The 27,273-nt window shown below is 41.7% G+C and overlaps 1 protein-coding gene across 5 annotated transcripts in view; it reads right to left on the reverse strand.

Annotated features, from left to right (window-relative positions):
* HSD17B7 (hydroxysteroid 17-beta dehydrogenase 7) overlaps positions 1 to 27,273 on the reverse strand; it is a 121,180-nt gene that overhangs the window by 40,252 nt on the left and 53,655 nt on the right. For 4 of the 5 annotated variants that reach the window (XM_072128124.1, XM_072128122.1, XM_072128120.1 and 1 more), the window contains 2 exons: positions 24,727 to 24,819; positions 20,464 to 20,578 (listed from right to left, as the gene is read on the reverse strand). In XM_072128124.1, the coding sequence (XP_071984225.1) occupies positions 20,464 to 20,578; positions 24,727 to 24,819 (208 nt within the window). The remainder of the gene's footprint in view (positions 1 to 20,463; positions 20,579 to 24,726; positions 24,820 to 27,273) is intronic. The other variant, XM_072128123.1, reaches the window with a different exon arrangement.

The raw sequence follows: 27,273 nt of genomic DNA on the forward strand, positions 1-27,273 counted from the left end.
ACGGTTTTTATCAGACATCAGCGTTTTGAAATGGAATTAAAAGCCCACAGGGTAACTGCCGTTTGCATATGCTTTTCTATGCAAACACATGCGATCGGCAAACAGCACCCGGTGTCTTTTATTGTCTATACGATCGGCAGTGGCACACACCGGGCACTTTGATTCTGCTTCAAAGCTGCTGAAAAGATGGAAAGGAACCTCCACGGCTGTGAGGGAACGTTCTCATTGGTTAATAGAATGTGATATGCAGGAACCAGAGATTTCTCTTACTACACTGAGGTTTAGGGTGCAGTCACACGTTGCAGTTATAACTGCGTCACAATCAGTTTTGAGGTGGTTTTAGGTGCAGTTTTGTTCATTTAACAGGTGAAAGACATGAACTCAACGGGTGAACGTGTGACTGGATGCATCAGAACGCTCAGCGTCCGATATATATGACGCTGAGCTGATGCCGGTTCAGCTCAAGATCTGAGCCCAACCGGCATCGGGAAACACGGGGTGTCGGCTTTAACATATAGCCGGCACCCCAGTGTAACACCTGCGGTCGGGGTGTGTGCTCCAATCGCGGGTGTTTAACCCATTAAATGCCGCGGTCAGCGCGACCAATGCATTCCCAATGATCGCCCCCCCCGCACCCTTTTTGGAGGGGGGGGGGCGCGAGGCAGAGTGTTAGCCTATGCATGTGAATAGGCTGAAACTGCTAATACCCTGCAATACATCAATATTGCAGAGTATTATCATGAACAAGCAATCAGATGATTGCTTGTTCATGTCCCATGGAGGAAGTAGTAAAAAAATTAAAATAAAAAAATGTTTTTCAATAAAAAATAAAAGTAATAAATCACTACAAATGCCCATAAGCCCCATAACATATAAAGAGACATATAACGCTAAAAAAAAGGTCTAAATCATAACACAAACCCCACATATATAGTATGATACTGTAGCAAAGTACAACATCTCCCGCAAAAAAAACAAGCTATCAACCAGCTCTGTAGCCACAAAAGTTAAAATGTTATGCCACTTGGAAGACGGCAATGCAAAAATTATAGATTTTTCCCACATTAGGGTTTTATTTGGCAAATTTAGTAAAACATAAGAAAAGATATTCATGTATGGTATCCCCGCAATCGTATTGACCCATAAAATAAAGATAACATGATTATTAGGCTTTATGGTGAACACGAAAAAAAAAAAAAAAAAAGGAAAAATCCAGTACAGAATTGATTATTTTCTACTCCTGCCCTCAAAAAAAAGTTCTACATTTTCAACAATAGGGGATACCAACCCCAAAATGGTAACACTGGGAAAAGCATCTCATCCCGCAAAAAAAAAAAAAAAAAAAAAATGCCATCACATGACAATAACGAAAAAGCGAAAATTTTATAGCCTACAAAAGGGTCCAATGAGGAAACTAAAATCCTGGCAGCTGCAGGGCGCTCCTTCCCTTCTGCGCCTCGCTGTGCGCCCATAAAACAAGTAACGGCCACATGTGGGGGGTCTCTGCACTCGGGAGAAATTGCAGAACAAATTGTATGATGGATTTTATCTTTTGGAAATGTGTAACTTTTAGGGCTAAATGAACGTATAACCGGTATTTGACCATTCTAAATTTCCCCTCCATTTTGATTTCATTACTATGACGATCTCAAGGGGCTAACAATCTTCCTAAAAGCTGTTTCTGTTAGCTTGAGGGGTGCACATTTAAAAATGGGTTGATACATAGGGGGTTTTTGATGCAAAATATGTAAAATCAAATTCAAAACGGTATTTATCCCCAAAATAGTCAATTCTGAAAATACGGAATACTATTCAATTTGTAAGCCGCGTGACATCAAAATAAATTATCCAGACATTTCAAATATTATGAAAATGTAAAGTAGACATATGGGAAATGTTATTCAGCAACTTATTTAGGTGGTAAATCTGCCTGAAAACGCATTGATTTCGAATTTCGACATTTTTAAAAAAATCATTTTTTTTTTTTTTTGTAATTAAAACGCAAAACTTATCATCCAAAATTTACCACTAAAATGAAGTACAACATGTGGGGAAAAAAAAAACAAACAAACCAAAAAAACCAACAATCTCAGAATCGCTTTCATAAGTAAAAGTGTTCAAAAGTTATAACCATATAAAACAACGCAAGTCAGAATCCAAAAGGATGTAGCCAGTTTAAATCTTAAGTGAAAGCAGCTATGTAAATATTTTTACATCTGCGTACACTTACAGCAATTAAGAAAAAGGCTTCCAGAGTAGACACTTATTTTAAACATTTAAAAATGCATGCGTTCTGATGCATGCTTTTCAACACACATGTTTCGACGCATCCAACACGCCACGTGTTGATAGCATCTTTATTCCATTTTGTTTCCGGAACCAAAACGCACTGGGGTGGTGCCGATAGGCAATCAGCACCAGGTGTCTTGTATTGTCCAAATGCAATGCCCAGGCTCAGATTACCGCAACACAGATTTCTGTACTGAAGGGGGCATTCCAGTTTATAGTCGGCTCTTGCACCACATTTAACAAGCCAAGTCTGATAAAAATGTGTCCCATGCCCAATGTTAAAGCTGCATCAGAAAAATACCCAAAAAGGTGCACTCTGTCGGAGCAGTGCAGGCAGCGTCAGATTCATGAAGAATGTGAGACAAACCTTGAATCTGGCGCACACAGAGCAATTTGAACAGTTTTTTTAGTAAATGTGCTCTTGGGATGTAAAACAACTTTGCCTATAATCTTTGTTACCTATATCCAGCAGTTTCTTTGCTACACCCCTCAGATTAATTCAGTACTGCAGTAGCTGCTTCCTCTGCCTGTTCTGACAAGCCCTGTGAAACCATAGTTTATCTGATGGACTCCTGGGAAGGGAGGGGCTGCTGCTCTATGCTCAAAGAGGTAGTCATGTGACAGAGTGGAATTCCTGGTCTCACTGGTGCGACTCTTATAGGTGCGGTACAATTCCGTTATCAGAAGAAACTGACATGATCACATTGTCGTGGTTGATTAGACAGTTAGTTCCATTATGTCTTGTCTTAAAATACACCTTTGTCTGGCCATATTAATATCATTAAATAATCATAGGACCTGTTACTCGAATAAAATCCCTTTCTGTAACCATTTTTATTTATTATATATGCGTTAAACTTATGTTAATATTTTTCTTACCAAAAACATTGTTTTCTCATTATTCCCTCCATTACTTTAATTGATTGTCTTCTTATTGTTATTGATGTTAGAAAATATAATAATGAAATCATGTAGTAAATTATGTAAACGTATTACCATAAAATTAAAATTATGTACATCTATACCTACATGCATGTGCAAGCAGACACACTCACGTGGAAATTTCCGATTTAAAATGCGAATAATTCAATCTCACTATTCAATCCATTGGGAATTAACGTATCCAACTCGAATATCCATCGGCTCTCTGCTTTTGACATGCATTTAATGTAATTGTCCCCTCTCCAGTTCCCTTTCACTTGTTCAATACCAAACACTACACTTCCTTCAAATTTTCCATTATGTATTTCTTTATAATGGCATGATAGAGGGTGACCATCAAATCGTTTTTTTATATTCCGCAAATGTTCTTTTATCCTTATGTTGAGTTTTCTTTTAGTCCTTCCGATATATCTTTTTTAACAAGGACACTGTAGGCAGTATATAGCCCCCTTTGTATTACAATTCATATGGTGTTTGATTGAAAAGGAGTTTATTATTACCAAACGTGTGCATTATGGATCTTGTCTTTGTGCTCTTGCACATTGCACTATTTTCTAGATGTTCAGCTTCTCTCAAGAAGTCATCCATTTCAGTGCAGTTTCTTCGATGACGTAAGAACTGGCTCTTAGGGATGTCGTCTAGCCATATAGGTAAGTGACATATATTTTTATAAAATCAAGCTGTTGCTGTCAGTTGGTTTATTATATGTTTTAGTTGTAATTTTTCCCTCATCAATATAGATTGTTAAATCCAAAAAGTGGATCGAAGTGAATTCCAAAGAGAAGAAATTTACATTCAGCTCCTTGAGGAATCTTTCTAGGGATTCTTCCCCCCCCAGCCCAAATAAAGATTACGTCATCGATAAATCTGCGCCATTTCCTCCTCCCATCTCCCTACATATAAGTCAGCGCGAACTTGGTCCCCATAGCCGTTCCCCATTTCTGTCTATAAAATTCGTCCTCGTAAAGAAAGTAATTATGATGCAGTATAAATAATATAGAATCAATTATAAAGTTGATTTGTGGCTCAGGTAGTTAAACATTTTTTGCACAAAACAAATGAACAGCCTCACAACCTTTCTGATGTTTAATTACAGTATATAGTAATGTAATATCTAAAGTTCCCAGAATATAGTGGGGTTGCCATGTGATATCCTGTAATTTTTCTAAAATGTGTTTGGTATCTCGTAGGTATGCTGGTAGCGTACATACGTACTTTTGGAGTTGGTGATCTTGGTGTTTTTATAAAAGTAGCTATTTGTAGCAGTGGAGAGGCACACCGTCTTTACCAGCGAAGGCTCTGCTTTGTTCAATAAAAGCACTCTATCGAATCCACCTGCAGCCCTGCGCCAGTGTATACCGTATATACCTTTATTAAATTTATTCAAGGCAGCAATTACCGCATCACTTACAAAATGAGTGAATTATGGTTCGATAGAAAAAAAAAAAACACGTATTAGCAACATCCAATCATTTGTTAATCTCCTCAACTCATCTAGGGAAGTTCCAACGAAGGATGAAATTATTAATAATACCAAAATAGCTCTAAAATCACTAGAGAAGTATTTATGAATGGAAATGAAAAGCCTCTGGGAAATAGCATCACTTGAAAAATACCTAGAGTATGATGCAGTACCGAAAGGTTTAATTGTATACAAATACCTAGCAGCAGATATGGGGGACGACGCAGTCCTTCGGGAATGGAATGATATGTTTCATCAAATATCAAAACGCACTGTTCGCTTTATTATTGAAAAGAGGCGGGTGCAGTTAACGAAGGTCAATGAACAAATACTAGCTTTATTTGAACAGATCAAGCCACATAAAGAACATCCGGATATTGTCCTCTTAGCAAGTAATATAAAAAAAACGAATGAAACAGAAAGAGGAAGAAATTATGGGAAAAAAAAAAAAGAGACAAATTTTCTATTTACTAATGAGATACAATCAGATGCTTCATAAGTAATCTATCACAGCTTGGACCACACACCTGTGGAAGATAGAAACGTAGATAACATTAGTATATACCCTACCACGCAAAATGAGATATCTAACGTTTGCTCACCAAATGCAGATGGGGAACACAGCCCTGATCACCACAATTCTTTCAATTGTGAACATAACCACATCCTGTCCCCCATTTCAACTCCGAATAGATTTAGGACGTTAGATATGCAGAATGGCAGTATGGAAGAACTTTTGACTAAAAATTGACCAAAACTCCACACAACTAGAAAATAATTTGAATGCTCAAATGAATAACACCCGAACTAATGTACATAAACATGTTTCACCAACCATTCCCCCTAAAAAATGTAGAAATAAACAAAAAAAAAAAAAAACACAGCCAGAATGCACTAAACATAATAACAATGGGCGTGGTCTCGGCATGCAGAGAGAGTAGACGCTCCCGCTTCCCGGACACTAAAAAGTGTAATAAAGAGCCATCACGGTGCCCGAATCAAGAGGAGACCCCAGCGATGAGTAAAGGGAGACAGCAGAAATCCACCCTGAAGCCATCGGCTCATCCTGCGAACACCCTCCCGCGGTACCTGCGCTCCAGATCGGAGACTGATGCCGGGCCAAGGAAAATGGCCGCCGTCCCCACACGTGCCTCCGCTTCTGAGATGGTGAGTGACGGCAAGGGGATCGCTCAGCCACAGACATCGATGCCAGCCCGCAAGCCAGCCTCCGGTTCCTCATCTCCGGGGCACAGTGTTACTCGGGCGAAGACCAGAGCGACCCCCCCCCCCGGCGGGCTCTGGGGGAGGGGGAGCACGATCTCCGGCAGGGCCGCAACATGAAACAACAGCGAGTCGGCGACAACAGGCACGGCCACGACCTCACGAGATGACAGGGAAGCCACAGAGGATCCAGTCGTCTCAGGATTACAGGTACAACATACCTTCTCCCAGGCCCCAGGTAGCCAGCGCCAGAGTCTCCATCTGCAGGCGGATGGCAGCATACAAAGGAAAGTAGTGAATCAGGCACAGGTGCACACAGCGCCACCTTGTGGTTGGGAACTGAATAAAATCACTGTACCTGCAAAGACAGCAGAATACACTGGACAAGCTCCCTCCAAGGCAGTGGGTCTAGGACAAAGGGGTGAAACACAGCCCCACACACAGGCTCAGGGGAATATTGATCCCGCCTTATTGGTGGACTGTATGCCCAACACTCCAGAGCCACCTCTGACCCCGATATTGTCCCAGTCCCAGATCAGCCCGTCGGGAAGAGAAATAGACCCAGATCGGAGGCATACTATGAGACAAGGGGCTTCAGCAGGGGCACAGACCTCTCCATCTCTGGCCTTCTCCCCCTCCTTGTCCCCACACCACCAGTCCCCTGCATCATATATGGACCCATGTTGCCCAGAATTCCTACCCTCGCAATCGTCTCATGATGCCAGATTGTTAGAGGAACCTCCACTGACCAGAGCGGACTTGCATGAGGCCTTGAGAAATTTACCTACACGAAGCTTCTTCGACTCTATAATCTCCAGGATGGAGAAGATGCAACGTCACTGTCTGGAAGAGGTACACCGTACCATGGAACAGATGGGCTCAAGGGTGGTCTTTTTGGAAAGGCAAACTGCATCTCACGACCCCAGACTGGATCAACTAGAGCAGCGGGTCACCGCACAACAACAAATGATTCGTTCCTTGACCCTGGAACATGACGACCTTGAAAACCGTGGTCGTCGTAACAACGTACGAGTGAGGCCTTCCTGAGAACGAAGAGGGCAGAGACCTTGGGTCCATCATCACCACAATCTTTAATGAAGTGTTGGGAGACCCTCCAGACCAGATACCCCAATTAAGCTGGGTAGGGTGCATAGAGCCCTGGGCCCGAAACCCACTGATCCCGATTACCCACGTGATGTAATATGCAGAATCCATCACTACTGTACCAAAAAGCGTCTGATGAGATGTGCCCGCGAAAATCCTACCAGACCTCTCTGCCCGCACCCTCCAAATGCAGCGTGTACTACGCCCCCTGCTGGATAAAATCAGAGAGTGTGACGCTTCATATACCTGGGGTTTCCCTTTTCATTTAGTTGTGCGGAAAGAGAACCGCTCACTACCTGTCTACGACCCCGGTGACTTGCCGGCCCTTTTTAAGATGCTCGGATGCCCCCCTTTTGAAGTCCCGGATTGGCTTCAGGTTGCAGCGCTACCACGCTCCCGGCAAAGACACCGTGATCGACCAGGGAACCCCCGGCCACCAAGAGGGTACCCAGCCAGGAGGGGGCGTCCCAATGACCGCTGACTCAAATGGGAGGACCTTCCCAGAAAAGACTATTGCTATATGTTCCTTCAGATAGTCGTCACGTGGTTGCCTCTACATGGGGCTTCAGATTTGTATCTGTTGTTGTTTACCAATTACTCTTGAAAGTTATTAGCAAAACATTGGCAGTCATGGGGGTGGCTTAGAGCCGCCGCTCAAGCCTATAAGCCTTTAGCCTATTGACCTCTGTACATGCAGGCTTTCTCATCCTACCTCTATCCCTCCGCAGCTGGGTGTCTTACAGATGCACGTAACCTAACAATGACCAGAGTAGCTGATGGTCTGGGAGACGAAGGGTACATCGTGATACTCTCAGAGATGTCCGGGGCGGGTGTCTCCTTTCTCTGTATAGTCTTACCAGGTTCCCCACTAGGGACTCCCCAGGTGTTGACCGCCTTGCGTGGCCACCTTTTGGAAAGTTTTTCCTGCCTTTACCCCCCCCCCCCCTTAGCAGAAGTTTGGAACTTACGGTCTCTTTTGTTTTTCTTTTACCCCTCCCCTCTCTTTCCTCTTCTCTTTCTCCGTAGAGGGTCCGCCTTCTTTTTCTTCTCCCCCCTCTATCCTCTTCTCTTTCTCCGTAGAGGGTCCGCCTTCTTTTTCTTCTCCCCCCTCTACTCACCCTTTCTTACCCTCCCCTCCCTTTTAGCACCTCCTTCCTTTGCCTTTCCCTCTTTCACCCCTCTACCCCCCCCCCCTCCAGCGAGCTGCCAGAGCCTAATCAGAAATGGATTCTAATATTAAGATTGTCTCCTTTAGTGTTAGAGGGCTCTGTACTCCAGAGAAGCGACAGATGCTCCTGCGAGACCTATGGCGCCTAAGGGCACAGGTGGCCTTTCTCCAGGAAACTCACTTCCGTAAAGATAAGATACAGAGACTCTCCAGCCGCTGCTTCCCGTACTGCTATCATGGATGCTCAGAGGATTCCCGATCCAAGGGTGTGAGTATTATCATTTCACAGTCCTTGGGTCTGCCTGGAATCCAAGTCGGAACCGGGGGGGCGTTATGTGTTTGTTAAGGGAACCAACCATGCACAGACTGTCACCTTTGCAAACCTCTATCTACCAAATGCAGGTCAGCCAGCTGCCCTGGCTAATTTCCTAGAGGAACTTTCCTCATTCCAGGAAGGGATACTAGTTATAGGGGGAGACCTGAACTTAGTCTTGTCCCCGGATTTAGACACCTCGAGAGGGGTATCCCATATCCCATGATCACAATTAACTCGCGTAAGGGACCTTCTTCACGCATATAGGGTGGTGGATGTCTGGAGAACTATGTATCCGAGCTCCCGAGATTACACATACTACTCCCCCACCCATGACACATACTCGAGGATAGATTATTTCCTCATTGACCATTTCCACTTAGAGTAGTCGGAACTACCATCCACACTTCACTGTCGAATCATGCCCCTATCTCAATTATGCGGAGTCTAGCCCCTCCGTCACATTCTATGGGTAGATGGGTCCTTAACAATTCACTCCTAACAGATACGGTACATGTTCAGGAAGTGAATAGGGAGCTAGAACACTACTTCTCCTCGAACGCTGACTCGGTAACCAATCCCCTAGTCTACTGGGAAGCTCATAAATGTTACATCAGGGACGTATTTATGAGAATAGGGGGGGAAGAGTAAAAAGGGAGCAATACGCGCGAGCAACTGTCTTATTGGCCCGGATAAAAGAGACTGAAGATAGACACCAACAGACCCAGAATTACGCAGACAGGACCCTGATCCAATCCCTGAGAGATCAACTACGTGCCCTATATCTAGTAAAGGCCAAGGACTCACTGGTGAAGTGTCGTAAGATTTTCTACGAGCATGGGAATAAGCCCGGCCGCATATTAGCAAACGCTCTCAGAACGCAAAGAGCACAAAATTACGTTCCCCCACATTAATAATCACACAGGCTCTAAGATTTCTTCACCTGCGGGCATTGCGGAGGCCTTTAAGAACTTTTATTCCTCCCTCTACCAGTTGCACCCACACAGGCCCCCTACCCCGACAGATATAGGGGACTATTTGAACTCGACAGACTTCCCGACTCTGTCCACAGAAGATAGACAGAATCTAGAGGCCCCGATTACTCCAGAGGAAGTGAAGTTAGCGCTTGACATGACCCAAATAGGAAAGTTCCCAGGCCCAGATGGCCTTTCCGTCCAATATTTTAAAACTTACCTCACACAACACTTCCTAGATGCCTTTAATGCCCTCTCTAATGGACATACTTTTCCACGTGACACTCTTCGAGCCCACATAGTCGTAATTCCCAAAGAAAATAAAGACCCGGCCTCCTGTGCAAGTTATAGGCCAATCTCGCTTCTAAATGTCGACCTCAAACTCTTTTCCAAAATTCTGGCCAACCGCTTGGCCTCCTTAATGCCGGATTTGATCCATTATGATCAGACTGGTTTCATCCCCACTAGAGAAGCGAGGGATAACACGACGAAAGCACTTAACTTGATCCACATGGCAAATACAAACTCTACCCCGACGGTTATTCTTTCAGCAGACGCCGAAAAGGCGTTTCACCGGGTGGGGTGGCCTTTTCTCTTTGGCACTCTCAGACACCTGGGCTTGGGTTCTAACATGATGGCCTGGATAGAAGCACTATACTCGAGGCCATCCGCAGTAGTCAGAGTCAACGGAGTCTACTCAGACTCATTAGATATAAAGAATGGGACGAGACAGGGATGCCCATTATCCCCCCTTATCTTCGCCCTGACAACGGAACACCTCCTCCGTAGAATCAGAAACAACCCTGATATCTCTGGCCTGAAGGTGGGCTCACAGGAGGTCAAAGTGGCAGCATATGCCGACGACCTATTATTTTTTCTCACGACCCCTCTTATCACCATTCCAAATTTACTCAAAGAACTGGATAAATTCAGTAGTCTCTCTAATTTCAAGATAAACATGCTGAAGTCTGAGGCTATGATGTTAAATACCCCACGGGATATGGGAGACCATCTTAGGGAACAATTCAACTTCAGATGGGCATCTTCATCACTTAAGTATCTGGGTATTCACCTTCCAGCAGACATTGAAGATACATTCCGCCTAAACTTTCTCCCATTACTACAGTCCCTCAAACTAGATCTGAAAAGGTGGTCCTCGGGCTACCTGTCATGGTTTGGCAGGATTGGAGCAATCAAAATGAATGCTCTTCCTCGCCTACTCTACCTCTTCCAAGCGCTGCCCATCCGGGTTCCAGCCAGTTATCTCATAGAGACCCAACGTCTTTTTGCATCCTTTACTTGGGCCAATAAACCTGCTAAGTTGAAAAGGTCTATTTTATTCACAGCAAAAAAAAGATGGCGGTCTGGCAATGCCAGATGTTACGCGGTACGATCAGGCTTCCCATCTTTGTAGAATAATTGACTGGCTACACCATCAGAGCTCGAAAGCATGGGTTCACCTGGAACAACATGCTACTCAGATCCCCCTGCCCTGCCTCCCGTGGATAAGAAGGAAGTGGCTCTTACTCGACATCCCACAATTCATGCTACCCTACTGGTGTTTGATAAATGCAGGCAGACTTGGGATATCTCGCCGGGACACTCTTCCCTCACACCAATACTGGGTAACCCTGAATTTCCCCCGGGGCTTACGTCACCGGTTTTTAAACAATGGCTGGCCTCCGATCGCTTCAGAGCATGCCACTTCATTGTAGACGGTGAATGGGGCAGAGGGGAGACCCTAACAGCTCCAGCAGACCTACCTCAGGCATCCCCTTGGCAGGGCACCCAACTGACGCACTTCCTGACCTCCCTACCATCCTCCTCTTTGTTCGCGAGACAGCGGACTGGATTTGAGGCACTTTGCATGCGGAAAAGGTTAGAGGTGCACTTTCACTCTTACAAATTGTTGACAGCCCCTCCACAGGACTACATTCCGCCCTACATTCTAAAATGGGAAAGAGACCTGGACATTAGCATCACTGAAGAGCAGCGCGAAAAAGTATTTCTCATGGACCACAAAACAACCATTAGTTCTCTCTACCAAGAAACTAACTATAAGATTCTCACACGGTGGTACCGAGTTCCTCATGTCCTACACAAGATGTTCCCAGAGGCCCCCGCATGTTGCTGGCGGTGTGGTGGAAGGGACAATCTTGCATATATTTTGGGAGTGTTCTAAGCTAGCTCCTTTTTGGGATGCTGTTCTTGAGGTGGTTCGCGAGGTGACAGGCAAAGCATTACGAAACGACCCGGCCTAAGTCCTGTTACACCATAACGACACATATCGGCGCTCCCTGGTTCGACATTTACTGAACACGGCTAAATCCTGTATACCAGCCTGTTGGCTCTCTACTGAACCACCCACAGTCTTTCAATGGTTAAGGAGAGTGGAGGAGGTTAGTCGGATGGAGAGTCTCTTGAGTTCAGATCCTAGAAGTGCGGCTCGTTTCCAGAAGACTTGGCAACACTGGATCATCTTTAAGTCATCACCGCCATATAATGCGATGCGATGCCATATAAACGCGATGCCCCGGAGGAGATCTGATCTCGGAGGTGTTGCTGGATTGGGTGGGGGGGAGAAATCTACTCCTTTCCCCTCTGGCTTCTTTAATCTCCCTTCCCCCCCTCTTTTTCCACCCTTTTTCTTGTCCTCCCCTCCCCACCTGTTTTTCCACTTTCATCCACAAATTGGCTGTTATAATTGTGCCTTAGTGTTCATTGTTGTAGCTGGATTTCTGTGGCTTATTTGATAATTCTGTAAATGTTGGATTGTCTTTACCCCCTTGTCGCTCCCAAAGAGAGCGGTTAAAAAATTTTGTTTTGTTTGGAAAATTAATAAAAACGCAATACGAAAAAAAACAAAAAAAAACATAATAACAATAAGGATAGAAACATAAAAGATTTTTTTCATGTAAACCATACAAAAGGAACAAAAGGGGGTGTAGGGGGCGGAAACTCTCCAAAAAGAAAAAGAAAATAATTACAACAACTATTAAGGACTCAAAGGAGAACGATACCGGACAAAAGATTTATAATTTGAGCAAGCATACTTTGACACCATACAAAAATATTTTATTAAATAAAGGATTAAAATTTGCACCCACCAGCAAATTTGACAAATTTAAGGCTTTCATTGGGGTCAAGAAATATATAATTTAGCTCTAAAAAAATATTTTCTTAAAAAAACCCAAATATAACAAATCAAAATCAACACTGATCAATATACTCATACCTCGCTTAAAAATAAATCTACATTTCACCCATAGAATGAATATTCAGAAGCCATGAACACTTTTCAACACTTAGTAGTTCGTGACATAAAAAAGGTAAAAACTACAAAAAAACTAGGAAAGAAATCAAAGCCATTAAATCTTTACAAAAAAGTGAACAAATAGTGATAAGTCCAGCTAATAAAGGGGGGAGTTATACTAAGTCAAGATGACTACAATAAAAGAATCAAAACGCATATAAAGGGGATAGCCATACTTACGAAAAATCGAAAAATTTAAATCTGACCCATCAAACCAATATAAAAAAATAAATAAATTAAAAAAAAAAAAAAAAAAAAAAAGGTAAATCTCTAGGTATTCTAACAAAACAGGAGTTCAATTTTATTACCAACCAATACCAGAGACTGCCGGTTTTATACTATTTACCAAAAATTCTTAAGTCCTGCACTATCCCACCCAGACACCCCATTGTATCGGGCATTGATTGCTTGACCTCAAATGTATCCCATCATGTGGATAACCAATTCCAAAAGTACTTATGTACGCTATCAGCATACCTACGAGATACCAAACACATTTTTTACAATTATAGGATTTTACATGGCAACCCCACTATATTCTGGGAACATTACTTATTACATCACTATATAATGTAATTGAACATCAGAAAGGTTGTGAGGCTGTTAAACATTTTTTGCACAAAACAAATGAACTACCTAAGCCACAGATCAACTTTATAATTGATTCTATATTATTTATACTGCATCATAATTATTTTCTTTACGAGGACGAGTTTTATAGACAGAAATGGGAAACGGCTATGGGGACCAAATTCGCGCCGACTTACGACAACTTATATGTAGGGCGATGGGAGGAGGAAAAAATCTATCCCACTGGCCAGCTCAGTGCGGACTTGGTCCTATGGCGCAGATTTATCCATGACATAATCTTTATTTGGGCTGGGGGGGGTGGGGGGGAAAGAATCCCTAGAAAGATTCCTCAAGGAGGTGAATGTAAATTCCTTCTCTTTGGAATTCACTTCGACCCACAGCCAGGAACAAATTCACTTTTTGGATTTAACAATCTATATTGATGAGGGAAAAATTAAAACTAAAACATATAATAGACCAACTGACAGCAACAGCTTGATTTTAAAAAAATAGCTGTCACTTACCTATATGGCTAGACAACATCCCTAAGAGCCAGTTTTTACGTCATCGGAGAAGCTGCACTGAGATGGATGACTTCTTGAGAGAAGCTGACCATCTAGAAAATAAATTTATTCAAAAAGGGTACAAGAGGCTCCATTAGAACAGTAAGAACGGAAATCGCCAACATCCCTGGAGACACATTGTTGGCCACCAAGCGAAATAAACAAGGAAGCCTTCCAAATGAAAAAGATGACATAATGAAGATTCTAATAATTACGCAGTTTTCAAAAGACCATTTTATTTTCAAATGAATAATTCAAAGACACTGGAGCATCCTTAAGCAGGATAAAACTATTGGTGAACATATCCCAAAAAAAAACTAAATTTGTGTTCAGAAAAGCACAAAATTTGGGAAATATGATAGCACCGACTATCCAAAATAAGAAGAATAAACTAACAACTAATTCTGGAATACACAGTAATTTTTTAAGACAACCAGGTTTTTATCCATGCAGACATTGTGCAAGAGCACAAAGACAAGATCCATAATGCACACGTTTGGTAATAATAACTCCTTTTTAATCAAACACCATATTAGTTGTAACACAAAGGGAGTTATATACTGCATACAGTGTCCTTGTTAAATTTAACGGAAGGACTAAAAGAAAACTCAACATAAGGATAAAAGAACGTTTGCGGAATATAAAAAAACGATTTGATGGTCACGCCATTATAAAGAAAAACATAATGGAAAACTTGAAGGAAGTGTAGTGTTTGGTATTGAACAAGTGAAAGGGAACTGGAGAGGGGGCAATTATATTAAATGCATGTCAAAAGCAGAGAGCCGATGGATATTCGAGTTGGGGACTCAATGGATTGAATAGTGAGATTGAATTATTTTCATTTTAAATCGGAAATTTATACGTGAGTGTGTGCACTTGCAAGGTAGGTATAGATGTACATACTATTCAATCGGAGCTACTCAATTTTAATTTTATGGTAATAAGTTTTCATAATTTACTACACTATTTCATTATTATTATTATATTTTCTAACATCAATAACAATAAGAAGACAATCAATTAAAGTAATGGAGGGAATAATGAGAAAACAATGTTTTTAGTAAGAAAAATATTAACATAAGTTTAACGCATATATAATAAATAAAAATGGTTACAGAAAGGGATTTTATTCAAGTAGAGTAACAGGTCCTATGATTATTTAATGATATTAATATGGCCAGACAAAAGGTGTATTTCTTAAAATACACCTTTGTCTGGCCATATTAATATCATTAAATAATCATAGGACCAAGACATAATGGAACTAACTGTCTAATCAACCACGACAATGTGTTTATGTCAGTTTCTTCTGATAACGGAATTGTACCGCACCTATAAAAGAGTCGCACCAGTGAGACCAGGAATTCAACCCTGAGGAAGAGAGCCGTAGCTCTCGACAACGCATCGATGGAAAATCCTGTTCGTCTCACTAGACTATCCGTACCTAGGGTGACGTCACCGGTACCTCTGTTAGTCAGACTCAGCGAAGCCACCGGCCGGGGCTTCCCGGATGATCTGCACCCTGTGGATTATTACTTGGATTAAAAGCGCTACACAAACGCGGAAGAAATCTTGCAGCACAGAGCATTGTTCCATACAAGACTTACGGGACTTTTACTTACCAATGGAAGAACTCAACTTCCCATATAAGGAGGGTGCCATACACAGGTTAGTGCACTATGTACACCAATGTATAAGTCAATGTATGAGTAACAGTGGCATAGCGAATTTTTGACCCTACAGTTAAAACCACAAAACTTTTAGCGGGCGCAGGTATCATTGTTTTTATAAAAGTAGCTATTTGTAGCAGTGGAGAGGCACACTGTCTTTACTAGCGAGGCTCTGCTTTGTTCAATAAAAGCATTATCGAATCCACCTGCAGCCCTGCGCCAGTGTATACCATATGTACCTTTATTAAATCCATTTAGTTTTCCACAGAAGAACACAAGGTATCATAAGATCTGTGGGCCAGCTAACTGGCCTCAGCTTGAGGACATAGATAGGCAGGCAATAGTCTCCATCCACTTTACCGCTAGCAAGAAAGATCTTTGTTTAACACTTTCAGATCAAAAAATGCCATAACTTTAGAAATAAAAAGCGACGTGCAGCATAATATGGGCAACATTCCATTTGTTTTTAAAGGGGGAATTATGTATAATAATTTGGTAAAATCATGATAACTTTACAGTTACGCTTTAAAGGAGAAGGGATAAATTAAGAAGTGTTTTTAGTGTGAAAGTGCAGGTCTCTGTCTTGGTAAAGCAGCATGACGTACATCTGCATTACTGAAGAAGAGCCTGGGGACCTGCCATGGAGAGGGTGGCCAGATATAAGTTACCCTGCTTTAAGTAAGGCAGAAGTAGCAATCCCAATAAATGAATGGCTTAACCCCTAGCACTAGGCTCTGTAAGGCTGTATTTACAAGTTCTGCTAACGCATGCCTTTTCAAGCACATTAGACCAGCTGAGAAGAGAAGATTTGCCCAATTACATTGCTGTCAACATTGCATTTACAATCATTTGCCAGACATGTTTACTGGATATTACAGAAATAGGAGCAAGTTGTAGCAGAGGGAATCTGCAGAGACAACAGGAAGGCGGGTCTTTGGTGTAGTCACGCGCAGCGATAGGGTATGGGGGTCGGGTCTTACAATCAGTAACTACAACCCAGTGTTTTGGTTTGCGGTGTTTGGTTCTGGTCACCGATCACTTGTGTTTCCACAGAAACTAATATTCGAAGACACCCGGTTCTGGTGTTCGTTACAAATTGCATGAGTTTTAGTTGAAATGCATATGCGGTTAGGCAGTTTTTCTTTTCAACAATGCAAAACAGTGGGCACTCGTTACCAATTGCATAGGTTTCTATGTTAACGTAGATGTAATCAGGCCAAGCATGGTCCACAGGGGTTTGCCTTGCATTTCTAAACGCTATATGGTCACTATGTAGTGGAATATTGGTATACCTGGGATAGGGGCCCACTTGGGTGGGCTTACCCCGCTGTAATAAATCCCTAACTACGCCTCTGATTGGGGTAGCAGCTGTAAGTTACAGCTGTTACTCTGGGTTTCCTGACGCTGACTGAGCTCCGACGCTGAGCAGTTGCCTGTTTAGCTGGTAGACGGATAAATCCGTCACTCATTGGTAACTAGCAGAACTCAGTGATATGGGGAAAGTATTGGAAGGGTTAGTAAAAGACTACATACTGGAGTATGTGACATCAAATAGTATAATAAGTGACAGCCAGCATGGGTTTACTAAGAATAGAAGTTGTCAAACTTCTATCTGCTTTTATGAAGAGGTGAGCAGATGCCTGGATGGAGGAGCAGCTGTGGATATTGTGTTCTTGGACTTTGCAAAGGCATTTGACACTGTCCCTCATAGACGCCTGATGGGTAAAATTAGGGCTATTGGTTTGGCAGAAATCATTTGCAATTGGATTGAAAACTGGCTGAAGGATCGTATCCAGAGAGTTGTGGTCAATGATTCCTACTCGGAATGGTCACCAGTTATGAGTGGTCTACCCCAGGGTTCTGTGCTTGGCCCACTACTATTTAATATATTTATTAATGATAGAGGTAGGAATTAATAGCACTGTGTCTATTTTTGCAGATGACACCAAACTGTGTAGTGTAATACAGTCTATGGAGGATGTTCATAGGCTGCAGGGTGACTTGGACAAACTGAATGTTTGGTCATCCACTTGGCAAATGAGGTTTAATGTGGATAAATGTAAGGTTATGCACCTGGGAGCCAATAATCCAAAGGCAAAATATGTCCTTGGGGGAGTAAAGTGAGTGGATCAACCAGATGGCGCACACAGAGCGTATTAGACAGTTTAGTTTATTTAGGGTCTTAAAAACACAACGCGTTTCGGGGTAACAATACCCCTTTATCAAGTGTACAAAGACAGTGCTTGGTGGTGTTGTCAGTGTCAACCACAGCATGCTGTGGTTGACACTGACAACACCACCAAGCACTGTCTTTGTACACTTGATAAAGGGGTATTGTTACCCCGAAACGCGTTGTGTTTTTAAGACCCTAAATAAACTAAACTGTCTAATACGCTCTGTGTGCGCCATCTGGTTGATCCACTCACTCTCCTCCACCAATCAAAACTCCTGAGTGGTACGGCCATACCACATAGGAGCTCCTCCACCGGGAGGCAGCACCAGATCATCTACCATTCAAAACCTACAACTTCTTATAGCGTTGTGCCTATCCTAGCACAACCCTATACGGTGAGCACAATCTTTCACCCCTACTTCTATCATCTCAAAAAGGGTGTAACACCATTAGCGCTCTCTCCTTGTCCTCTCTTGCCACATTCTCTCACAATACTTGGGGGAGTAAATCTGGGAGAGTCCCTTGTTGAGAAGGACCTGGGGGTACTAGTAGATCATAAATTGAATAACAGCATGCAATGTCAATCAGCTGCCTCTAAAGCCAGTAGGATCTTGTCATGTATCAAAAGTGGTATGGACTCTCGTGATAGGGATGTAATATTACCACTATACAAGGCACTGGTTCGGCCACACCTGGAATATGCTGTCCAGTTCTGGGCACCGGTCCATAAAAAGGATGCCCTGGAGCTGGAGAGGGTTCAACGTAGAGCCACAAAAATGATAAGGGGTATGGAGGGTCTCAGTTATGAGGAAAGATTAAAACAACTAGATTTATTTAGTCTGGAAAAGAGACGACTACGAGGGGACATGATTAATTTATATAAATATATGAATGGTCCATACAAAAAATATGGTGGTAAGTTGTTTCAGATTAGATCAAATCAAAAGACGAGGGGGCACTGTCTCCGTTTGGAGAAATCAAGGTTTAATCACCGGAGGCGACAGGGCTTTTTTACTATGAGAACGGTCAATCTATGAATAGCCTGCCTCAGGCGCTGGTCACAGCAGGGACAGCGGATAGCTTCAAGAAGGGTCTAGATGCCTTTTTACACCTAAATAACATTGATGGTTATGTTATATAGAATTGTTTCCCCTAAATCCCTTCCTCATCCAATCCCTTCCCTTCCTTGGTTGAACTTGATGGACAAGTGTCTTTTTTCAACCGTAGAAAACTATGATATACATTAGATATATAATATATTTGTGTGACTACTTTCAATGATATTGTTGACACTCCATAGTGTCAAACAAAATAATGATTTTTCTTGTAGTTAATGAATGGCACAAATGAAAACCCACTCCACTGCTCCATAAAGTTCTCATGAATTTTCTTTTATTGCATGCTTACACAATATACCATAAATTTCTGTTGGATGCAGGCACCTTATCTGGTCTCAGCAGCCCAAAAGAACCAGATCAATGTTTTAGTACAATCCCTAAGAATTGTTTTGTGTTTTAGCACACAACCAAAATAGTCCGTCTAGTTTACTTAAAGGGGTTTTCCCATGAAAGTACCATGTAGTGCTGTGACATACAGTGTGTAGACAATGTGGTTAAATTATCAGAATACAAGATTTATTTACACATTCATTTACCTTCTGAACATTGCACTAGTATCAGACACATACAAGAACAAAGAGGCAGATCAGAAATGACATTACACACAAGGACAATGTCAGCACTGCTACATCTCTGCTCTCACACTATCAAACCTGCTATGCCTCCTTCTTTTCCGGATGAAGAACTTATCTACCTGTAGCTCTCCTCTTGCTGCTTTGGTTGTCAGCAGGAAGTCAGTGTGAGCTTGTCCTGGAATGCAGAGGCAGGGGAAGCTGCAGGGAGCAGAGAAGAGCTCAGCTCCACTGCGTCAAACAAAATGGCTGCCAACCCTAATGTCAGAAGATACAGGGTCGGCAACCAGGGGTAACGGAAATTGTATACTGATAACATGTTGGTCCATGAAATGCTGTATTTTTGTTAATAACTTTGAATTCGAGCATGTGCGATTTTGTTATCCTGAGTATATATAAGAAACTTGTCTTCGTGGGAATGCCCCTTTGAGAAAACTGGGCTAAAATTTGTACAGACTTAATCCAGTGCAGCCACACTCCCTTTACAGAGGCCATGCACCTTTTGTCATACTGGTTGGAAAAATTGTCTACAACCATTAATAAATGTGTTGCCCAACATTTCAGAAAGAAATTGGCACACATTTTGACAGAATTCTGGTACAGACCTAGTGTCTCTCTCCTACAATGAGAGTATTATTACTATTAACGACATTGATCACTGGGATAAAAACTGATTTGTCTGCGATTCTAAAGTAAATGAGTTTCATAGTTTATACGGTTGAAAAAAGACACTTGTCCATCAAGTTCAACCAAGGAAGGGTAGGGATTGGATGAGTGCAGCATCTAATGTATATTTCCTACTGGGATGGATGGAATCTGTACCCTTACCCTAATTTATTTTGTCTTTGATCTGCAATTAAAAATATTTAATTGACTTTTTTGCAAAACTTTCACTATTTCTAAACCCCTTCAAATTGATATCAATCTACAAATCATTAGAAATTACTACGTTAGATATCCAATATGTAAAAATAGTGCGTCACACAGGTAGGTGAAAAAGTGTACGGTTACCAGTATAAAGTGGCCAAACACATTGGTCACAAAAACTTTTTGTAGACCATCTTTTGTAACACTGTCCTTCTGTGTGAGAAGTCCTTCTCCTGTTGCAAACATGCTGAGGACTTTCCTGCAATGAAACAAGAGAAATCTTATATAGGTAGCATTACAAACTGACACAAGGCATTTCTACTGGGAAAATGCATCTGGTATTTCGTATGAAAGTTCAGAAGTGTAACTGGTTCAACTGCAATTCAACTAAATAACCTAAGGCGTGAAGGCCTTTCATTCTGATGCACCCATCTCCTTATTACCTTTGCCCTTTATAAATACTGGTGACCAAATCTGTAGGTAATTCTCCTAGTAATTTTTAATAAGTTAAACCATGTCCTTATTATGAGCATCTATACCACTCTTGATACATAGTATGGGGGAGATTTACCATAAGTCTCTTAGAGCAGAACTGTTCTAGTTGCCCATGGCAACCAATCAGAGCGCAGCTTTCATTTTCCCACAGCAATTTATAAAATGAAAGCTGTGCTCTGATTGGTTGCCATGGGCAACTAGAAGAGTTTTACCTCAGAAACTCATGACAAATCTCCCCTTATGATTTTATTTGCTTTGGTCAAGCCAGATGGACAAGCCAATATCCTTCTCTAACAGTCTGCATAGATTCAGCATGGAGGGGCTCTGGTAACACCATCAGGGAGCTCTTCTGGCTCCACAGTCACTGTGCCTGGATCTATGAGTAAGTGTTCCTGGTTCATGAATTGCCACATTCAGCGCTATATTGAAGTGACTATAACTTCCAGAGGAGGTTACTACAGAGCTGAATTATCATTGGAGTTCCTGCGCCAAACCCTGTGATTATACCTGTTCAGGGGACTCGGGAGGGAAAACTACAATGATAATCCAATTTCTCCTCCTTTTTAAAGTGTGGGTGTCTGCAGGATGCCAATACAATTCAAACCTGTGGCAGAACAGGGAGCAATAAGGAACTGCCAAAATTGTCATATTGGAACTTTGTGAAAAATATGTGGGTTTTGGTTGTAGTTCGGGCACTTGGTCCCTAAAAGGTCTGCCATCAATGCTCTACAAGATGTCTCTTAATGGACATCTACCACCAGCATGAAAGACTGTGTGCAGATGAGCCAGCTCTATAGATGTAGAATAAATGGCTAGGGATATATTCACATTGAATAAGCGTTTTAACAATAATTAGCTCCATTGAGGTAGATTATATAAATTGTTTAATACATCCTATAACTATGTAGATTTGGGACATAGCAAGGGTTGGAATAATTAATAAGACCAGGATATATGTAAATAGGTTATAAACAGTGGAAACCGATGTATAGTAAAACACTGTTCATACGATGACATGAAGAATAAATACGGTAATGGTTTGTTGATATGTCATCTTATGATTTTACCATATGAGAAATTAATAATGGTTTGTAGAGCATTATGGAATATAATGTCTTCGGTCAGGGTTCCCCAAACTACGGCCCGCAGCCACATGCGGCCCGCGGACCGTTTCGATCCGGCCCCCGACACTTGGCGCTCTAGCGCCGGGCCCTCGTGGCCTGCAACAGTCGGGCAGAAGCCTCCGTCCGCCCAGACAGGAAGCTCCTGCACTATTACTAGAGCGATGTGGCCGGATTACAACCCCGGCGCACATCACTCCATGAACTAGGCTGTGTGGCCCTTCCTGCCCGGACGCGGCAAGAAGATAGAAGACTTAGGTGAGTACAGGGTTTTTATTTTTTTTATTAAAAAGGGCAGTAAAAAGATTGTGGCGACTGGGGGCCAATAGTTAGTTATGAGGGGCAGTATAGGAAATAATTATAAGGGGCAGCTTAGGAAATAATTAATTATGAGGGGCAGTATAGGAAATAATTAATTATGAGGGGCAGTATAGGAAATAATTAATTATGAGGGGCAGAATAGGAAATAATTAATTATGAGGGGCAGAATAGGAAATAATTAATTATAAGGGGCAGCTTAGTAAATAATTAATTATAAGGGGCAGCATAGTAAATAATTAATTATGAGGGGCAGCATAGTAAATAATTAATTATGAGGGGCAGCATAGTAAATAATTAATTATGAGGGGCAGCATAGGAAATAATTAATTATGAGGGGCAGCATAGGAAATAATTAATTATGAGGGGCAGCATAGGAAATAATTAATTATGAGGGGCAGCATAGGAAATAATTAATTATGAGGGGCAGCATAGGAAATAATTAATTATGAGGGGCAGCATAGGAAATAATTAATTATGAGGGGCAGCATAGGAAATAATTAATTGAGGGGTAGAATAGGAAATAATTAATGGTGGGGGCAGCATAGGAAATAATTAATGGTGCGGGTATAGGAAATAATTAATTATGAGGGGCAGTTTAGTAATTAATGGGGGGGAGGCATATTCAATAATTAATGGAGAGAGGTCCCAGTATATTAATTAATTGGGCCAATATATAAAATAGTTCACAAGGGGGTGCAGTACCGGTATATTAAATAATTAATTGAGGGGGGTGCCAGTGTATTATGGATGCGGTCACATGTACCACTATTTATTTTTAAACTTTAGTCCGGCCCTCCAACGGTCTGAGGGGGACAGTGAACGGCCCCCTATATAAAAAGTTTGGGGACCCCTGTCTTAGGTTGTGTGATAATGATACAATGTGGTAATGATGCAACGCTAGGCATACATTAAATATTTGTACCATAAAACATTGGGACATTGCGATAAATGACTTAGATTGGGAATTTATATTTAGAACTCTTAACTGTACTGCATTGTGCCATTGCGATATTATGCACATTTAGAAGATCTATTTTGTAGTGTACTAGGATGTTCCGGTACATTTTGATATAGATTGGAAAATAATTAATGGCTTTTGGTATTATTTTAATTGTTTCGTTTGATGTAATGTGAAATTTCATATGGTATGAATTTTGTGAATAAAAACGAGGAAGTGATGACGTTATGGTCATGCCCCGGAAGAAACCGAAATTGGGCGAAACCTTGGGTCCTGGCTAGGATTTAGCGTGTTGAATGTTTTAATTATAGGCCTTTTAACAAAATACCTTTGTGAGTAGAATTATATACTATTATAGTAAGAATATATAAAAATGATATAAAAATACCTTGGATAATCTACACTATGATGTTGCCTATGTTTTCTACATAGAGGATTTGGGCGATTTATACTTTGCACAATTGGAACATCTAAGTGTATGAAAAATCCACATAGATGGGGGAACATAGGAGTGTTTTTTGTCCGCCACTACCCTGGACTAGGAAACAGACAGCCAGTCGTCTCTTGCACAGTCATTCATAGCTGTGGGCATGGGCCCATAGAAGAAATGGCGATGTGTGCTAGCCAAAAACAAAAAAAACGCTAGCACATGGCCCCATTTAACATTTGTGTGCATGACCTTTTAGGGAACCTATGATTAGGATTTCACATTTTGCCCTAATGCCAGTTTCACAAAGGCTTTTCAATACACAACAGATCTTATTTTAAAATGAAAATAGTTCCATTCAGCTTTAAATGTATCTAAAAGTAAAACTGCCGCCCTTCAAGCTAAGAGGATTGAGCCATGGACAGGGTCGGCTTCAGGTCTCAGTAGGCCCCTGGGCAACAGAGCCTCAGTGGGCCCCTCAGCAGTGAACTCACATGGCAGCATTGAAAATTCTAAAAACTTAAAAGTCTCCTGTTCCCTAGTTTATCATACCAAATATGGTTATTTTAAATTTTAGTTTTTAAATAAAGCTTCCTCTCACCATAAGGATGTACAGCCTTAACGGGCCCCCTCAGCAGCTCTGGGCCCCGGGAGTTGCCCAGGCATGCTTAGTCCTGGTCATGGAACAGTCTTATAATTCTGTGACCCTGTGCTGCAAGCAAATCTCAGTCTGCTCACCTATGCATGAGGGAAAGGGGAAGAGGGAGCAAGAGGAAAGTGTGAGGGATAGCAAGCAGAGCGGTGATGACACCAGATTATAACAGACACATCTAGGTCTTGATCCTTTTTGCTGGCAGAAAGCCAGGTATCCATTTATAAAATGTTTAACAGTGAATGGAACCAATAATGTTAATTATATTTATTATAATTGGCAATCAGTAATGAAAAGCCTAAATGGGAACCTCTCATTAGGTTAGAATGTGAAATCTTGATGGAAGGGTACCATTAAGCTGTAGAGTATGTTGGTGCTTAATAAGCAATGGGAAACTATTCTGAGAAACAGAATTCAGGAGAATTTACTTTACCTGGAAAAAAGACCCTTTACAAAGGCTTTGATGCTTATTTGAGGATTTGGCATTACACCAGCATTAAGATATAAATAATCGATCTGCTTATACCTACAAGTGGAAAGAAAAAATCTTGTTCAGGCAAGAAGCATGCAACTGACCAGATCACTAAAGTGTACTGCTGCATCAATATAATCAGTTCTGACACTTACATGCAATAGGATTTGCACTGTGTACTCATAATTTCTCTATGGTTTACCTGTGTGCACATCAGTAAGGTTTCCCCATGCTGGCTATGCTATGCATTTTGCTAAAACGTAATAAAGCCTACAGGGACAATCTAACAAAAGAGTAGCATTAGGCCAAAGACAGTTCATTGTCACAGTGGAATCCAACAGCAATCCCACTGAAACTTGTGTATCCAAAACAAAAACAAAATTAGAGTTTTATGGTCCAGAAAAATCAACATTTAAATAATTACATTAAAAAACATATATAACCAACTTTCATAATAATGTTAGTGTTAGGACCCTTTCACTAGTACCCTTTCATTTTTTTCACATGCACTTATGTACTAATAATATGTACTAATTTCAGCTTGGCAATATAGCTACTTGCAGAAGTAGCTATATTGCCAAGCTGAAATTAGTACATATTATTAGTACATAAGTGCATAGTGCATGTGAAAAAAATGAAAGGGTACTAGTTATTAGACGTTACATATATCAATACATCACATATAACGATGAAAACAGGACCAGTGTCCATGAAGTGTCAAACTATATTGCACACACCCATTCAGAAAACTCCCAGGTGTCTGCTATGGTCAATTTCCCCAATGCACGTTTCCTCCACTTCCTCAGGGGGAATACAACTAATGGATCTCTCCCCACTCATTTAGAAGTCAAAATGTTGACTCTTCCTATTAGCGTCTATTTCTGTCTGAAGCAGAGTCTTCAGGGCTGCCCCGCTTCTGGAACATGTCCAGCATCAAGGCAGCTTAGCTTCCCATCCCAATGTAACGCTGACCCAATTTCGGGGTGCGTCCCCAGTGAAATGGACTTGGACGATTAATCCACTATCAAATCCTCATGCCTCACTTCCGGGGCGAGTCCACCGCAGGGGTTACACCCTCAATAACCCCTTCCACATCAAAAAGACAGGAGTAGTATAAGAAAATTGTAAATCAATAAATCCTTCTTGGATGCTGAGGCACGCGTCTCCCTCAACCCGGTTGCTGATCGCGCATCAGTCTACAAAGGAGGGGGGCACGTAACAGAGCCGTCTCCCTAGTGGATGCATCGGCCGAGTCCATTTCACTGGGGACGCGCCCCGGAAGTTGGGCAGCATTACAATGGGATGGAAAGCTAAGCTGCCTCGATGCTGGACATGTACCAGAAGCGGGGCAGCCCTGAAGACTCAGCTTGAGACGGAAATAGACGCTAATAGGAGGAGAGATCCATTAGTTGTATGCCCCATGACGAAGCGGAGGTAATGTGAAACATGCATTGGGGAAATTAACCATAGCGGACACCTGAGAGTTTTCTGAATGGTGTGGGAGATTTGGCCCAGTAGAGACTGAGGTAGTGGAGATTCGTGATACAGTTCAAGACAGTGACACCAAGATTCAGTCCAAAACAGGTCTCGCCTGCTTTTATTCCAGCAGCAGGTATAAAATTAACCAACCTTCACATACAGGCATCAAACATAAACAAAATCCTACCCGTCTGGGTGCTAACTAAACAGAGTTCTCCTAACTCACCACTAAAACATAAAGGATGTCGCTGCTCCAGGCACAGGGGTCAGGTCTGTGTGTGCTCTCCAGCCTCCTTTCAGAGACAACACTCTCAGCACTGCTCAGCAGCTTTATGCAGCCTGATTAGGCTGCTCCCACCACCTGTGTCCAAGGTGCTGGACAACACAAACTCAGCACTAATGCCTTGCACAGTATGAAAACCCAGGGGAAACATACCGCCCATCCACAGTTAACCCCTTCAGTGTCTCACAATGGGTATGTGCAATATAGTTTGACACTTTATGGACACTGGTCCTGTTTTCATCATTATATGTATTTCATATTATATGTATTAATATATGTAAAGTCTAGTGACTAGTACCCTTTCATTTTGTTTACATGCACAAAATGTTTTTTATGAAGGTTGGTTATATATGTTTTTTTATGTAATTATTTAAATAAAAGTTGATTTTTCTGGACCATAAAACTATGTGCTTTTGGTTTGGATATTCTGTGAAGGAGTTGCTATGGGGTTTTCATTGCAGTATGTGGATGGAATTTGTAAAAATCCTGCTAATGTAGATTACTCCGGGCTAACCACAGACTATTCTGCTTTGGATTAACCCATTTCCCGGGCATTAGAAAAGATAAAAATGTTCCAGTTTTATCATAGTAACCGTTACTGGATGCCAAACTTGGTGCCTAATTTCATGTCCAAGTTTATATCCCCTATTATTTGGCATACTTTCCACAAGACTCTTCTGGCACATTTTGTAGCTCTTCAACACGCTATTTCACTAAACAAAGGTTCAATGAGGGGTGGAAATAAC

The sequence above is a fragment of the Engystomops pustulosus genome, chromosome 10 (genome assembly GCF_040894005.1).
Source record: "Engystomops pustulosus chromosome 10, aEngPut4.maternal, whole genome shotgun sequence".
Lineage (NCBI taxonomy): Eukaryota > Metazoa > Chordata > Amphibia > Anura > Leptodactylidae > Engystomops > Engystomops pustulosus.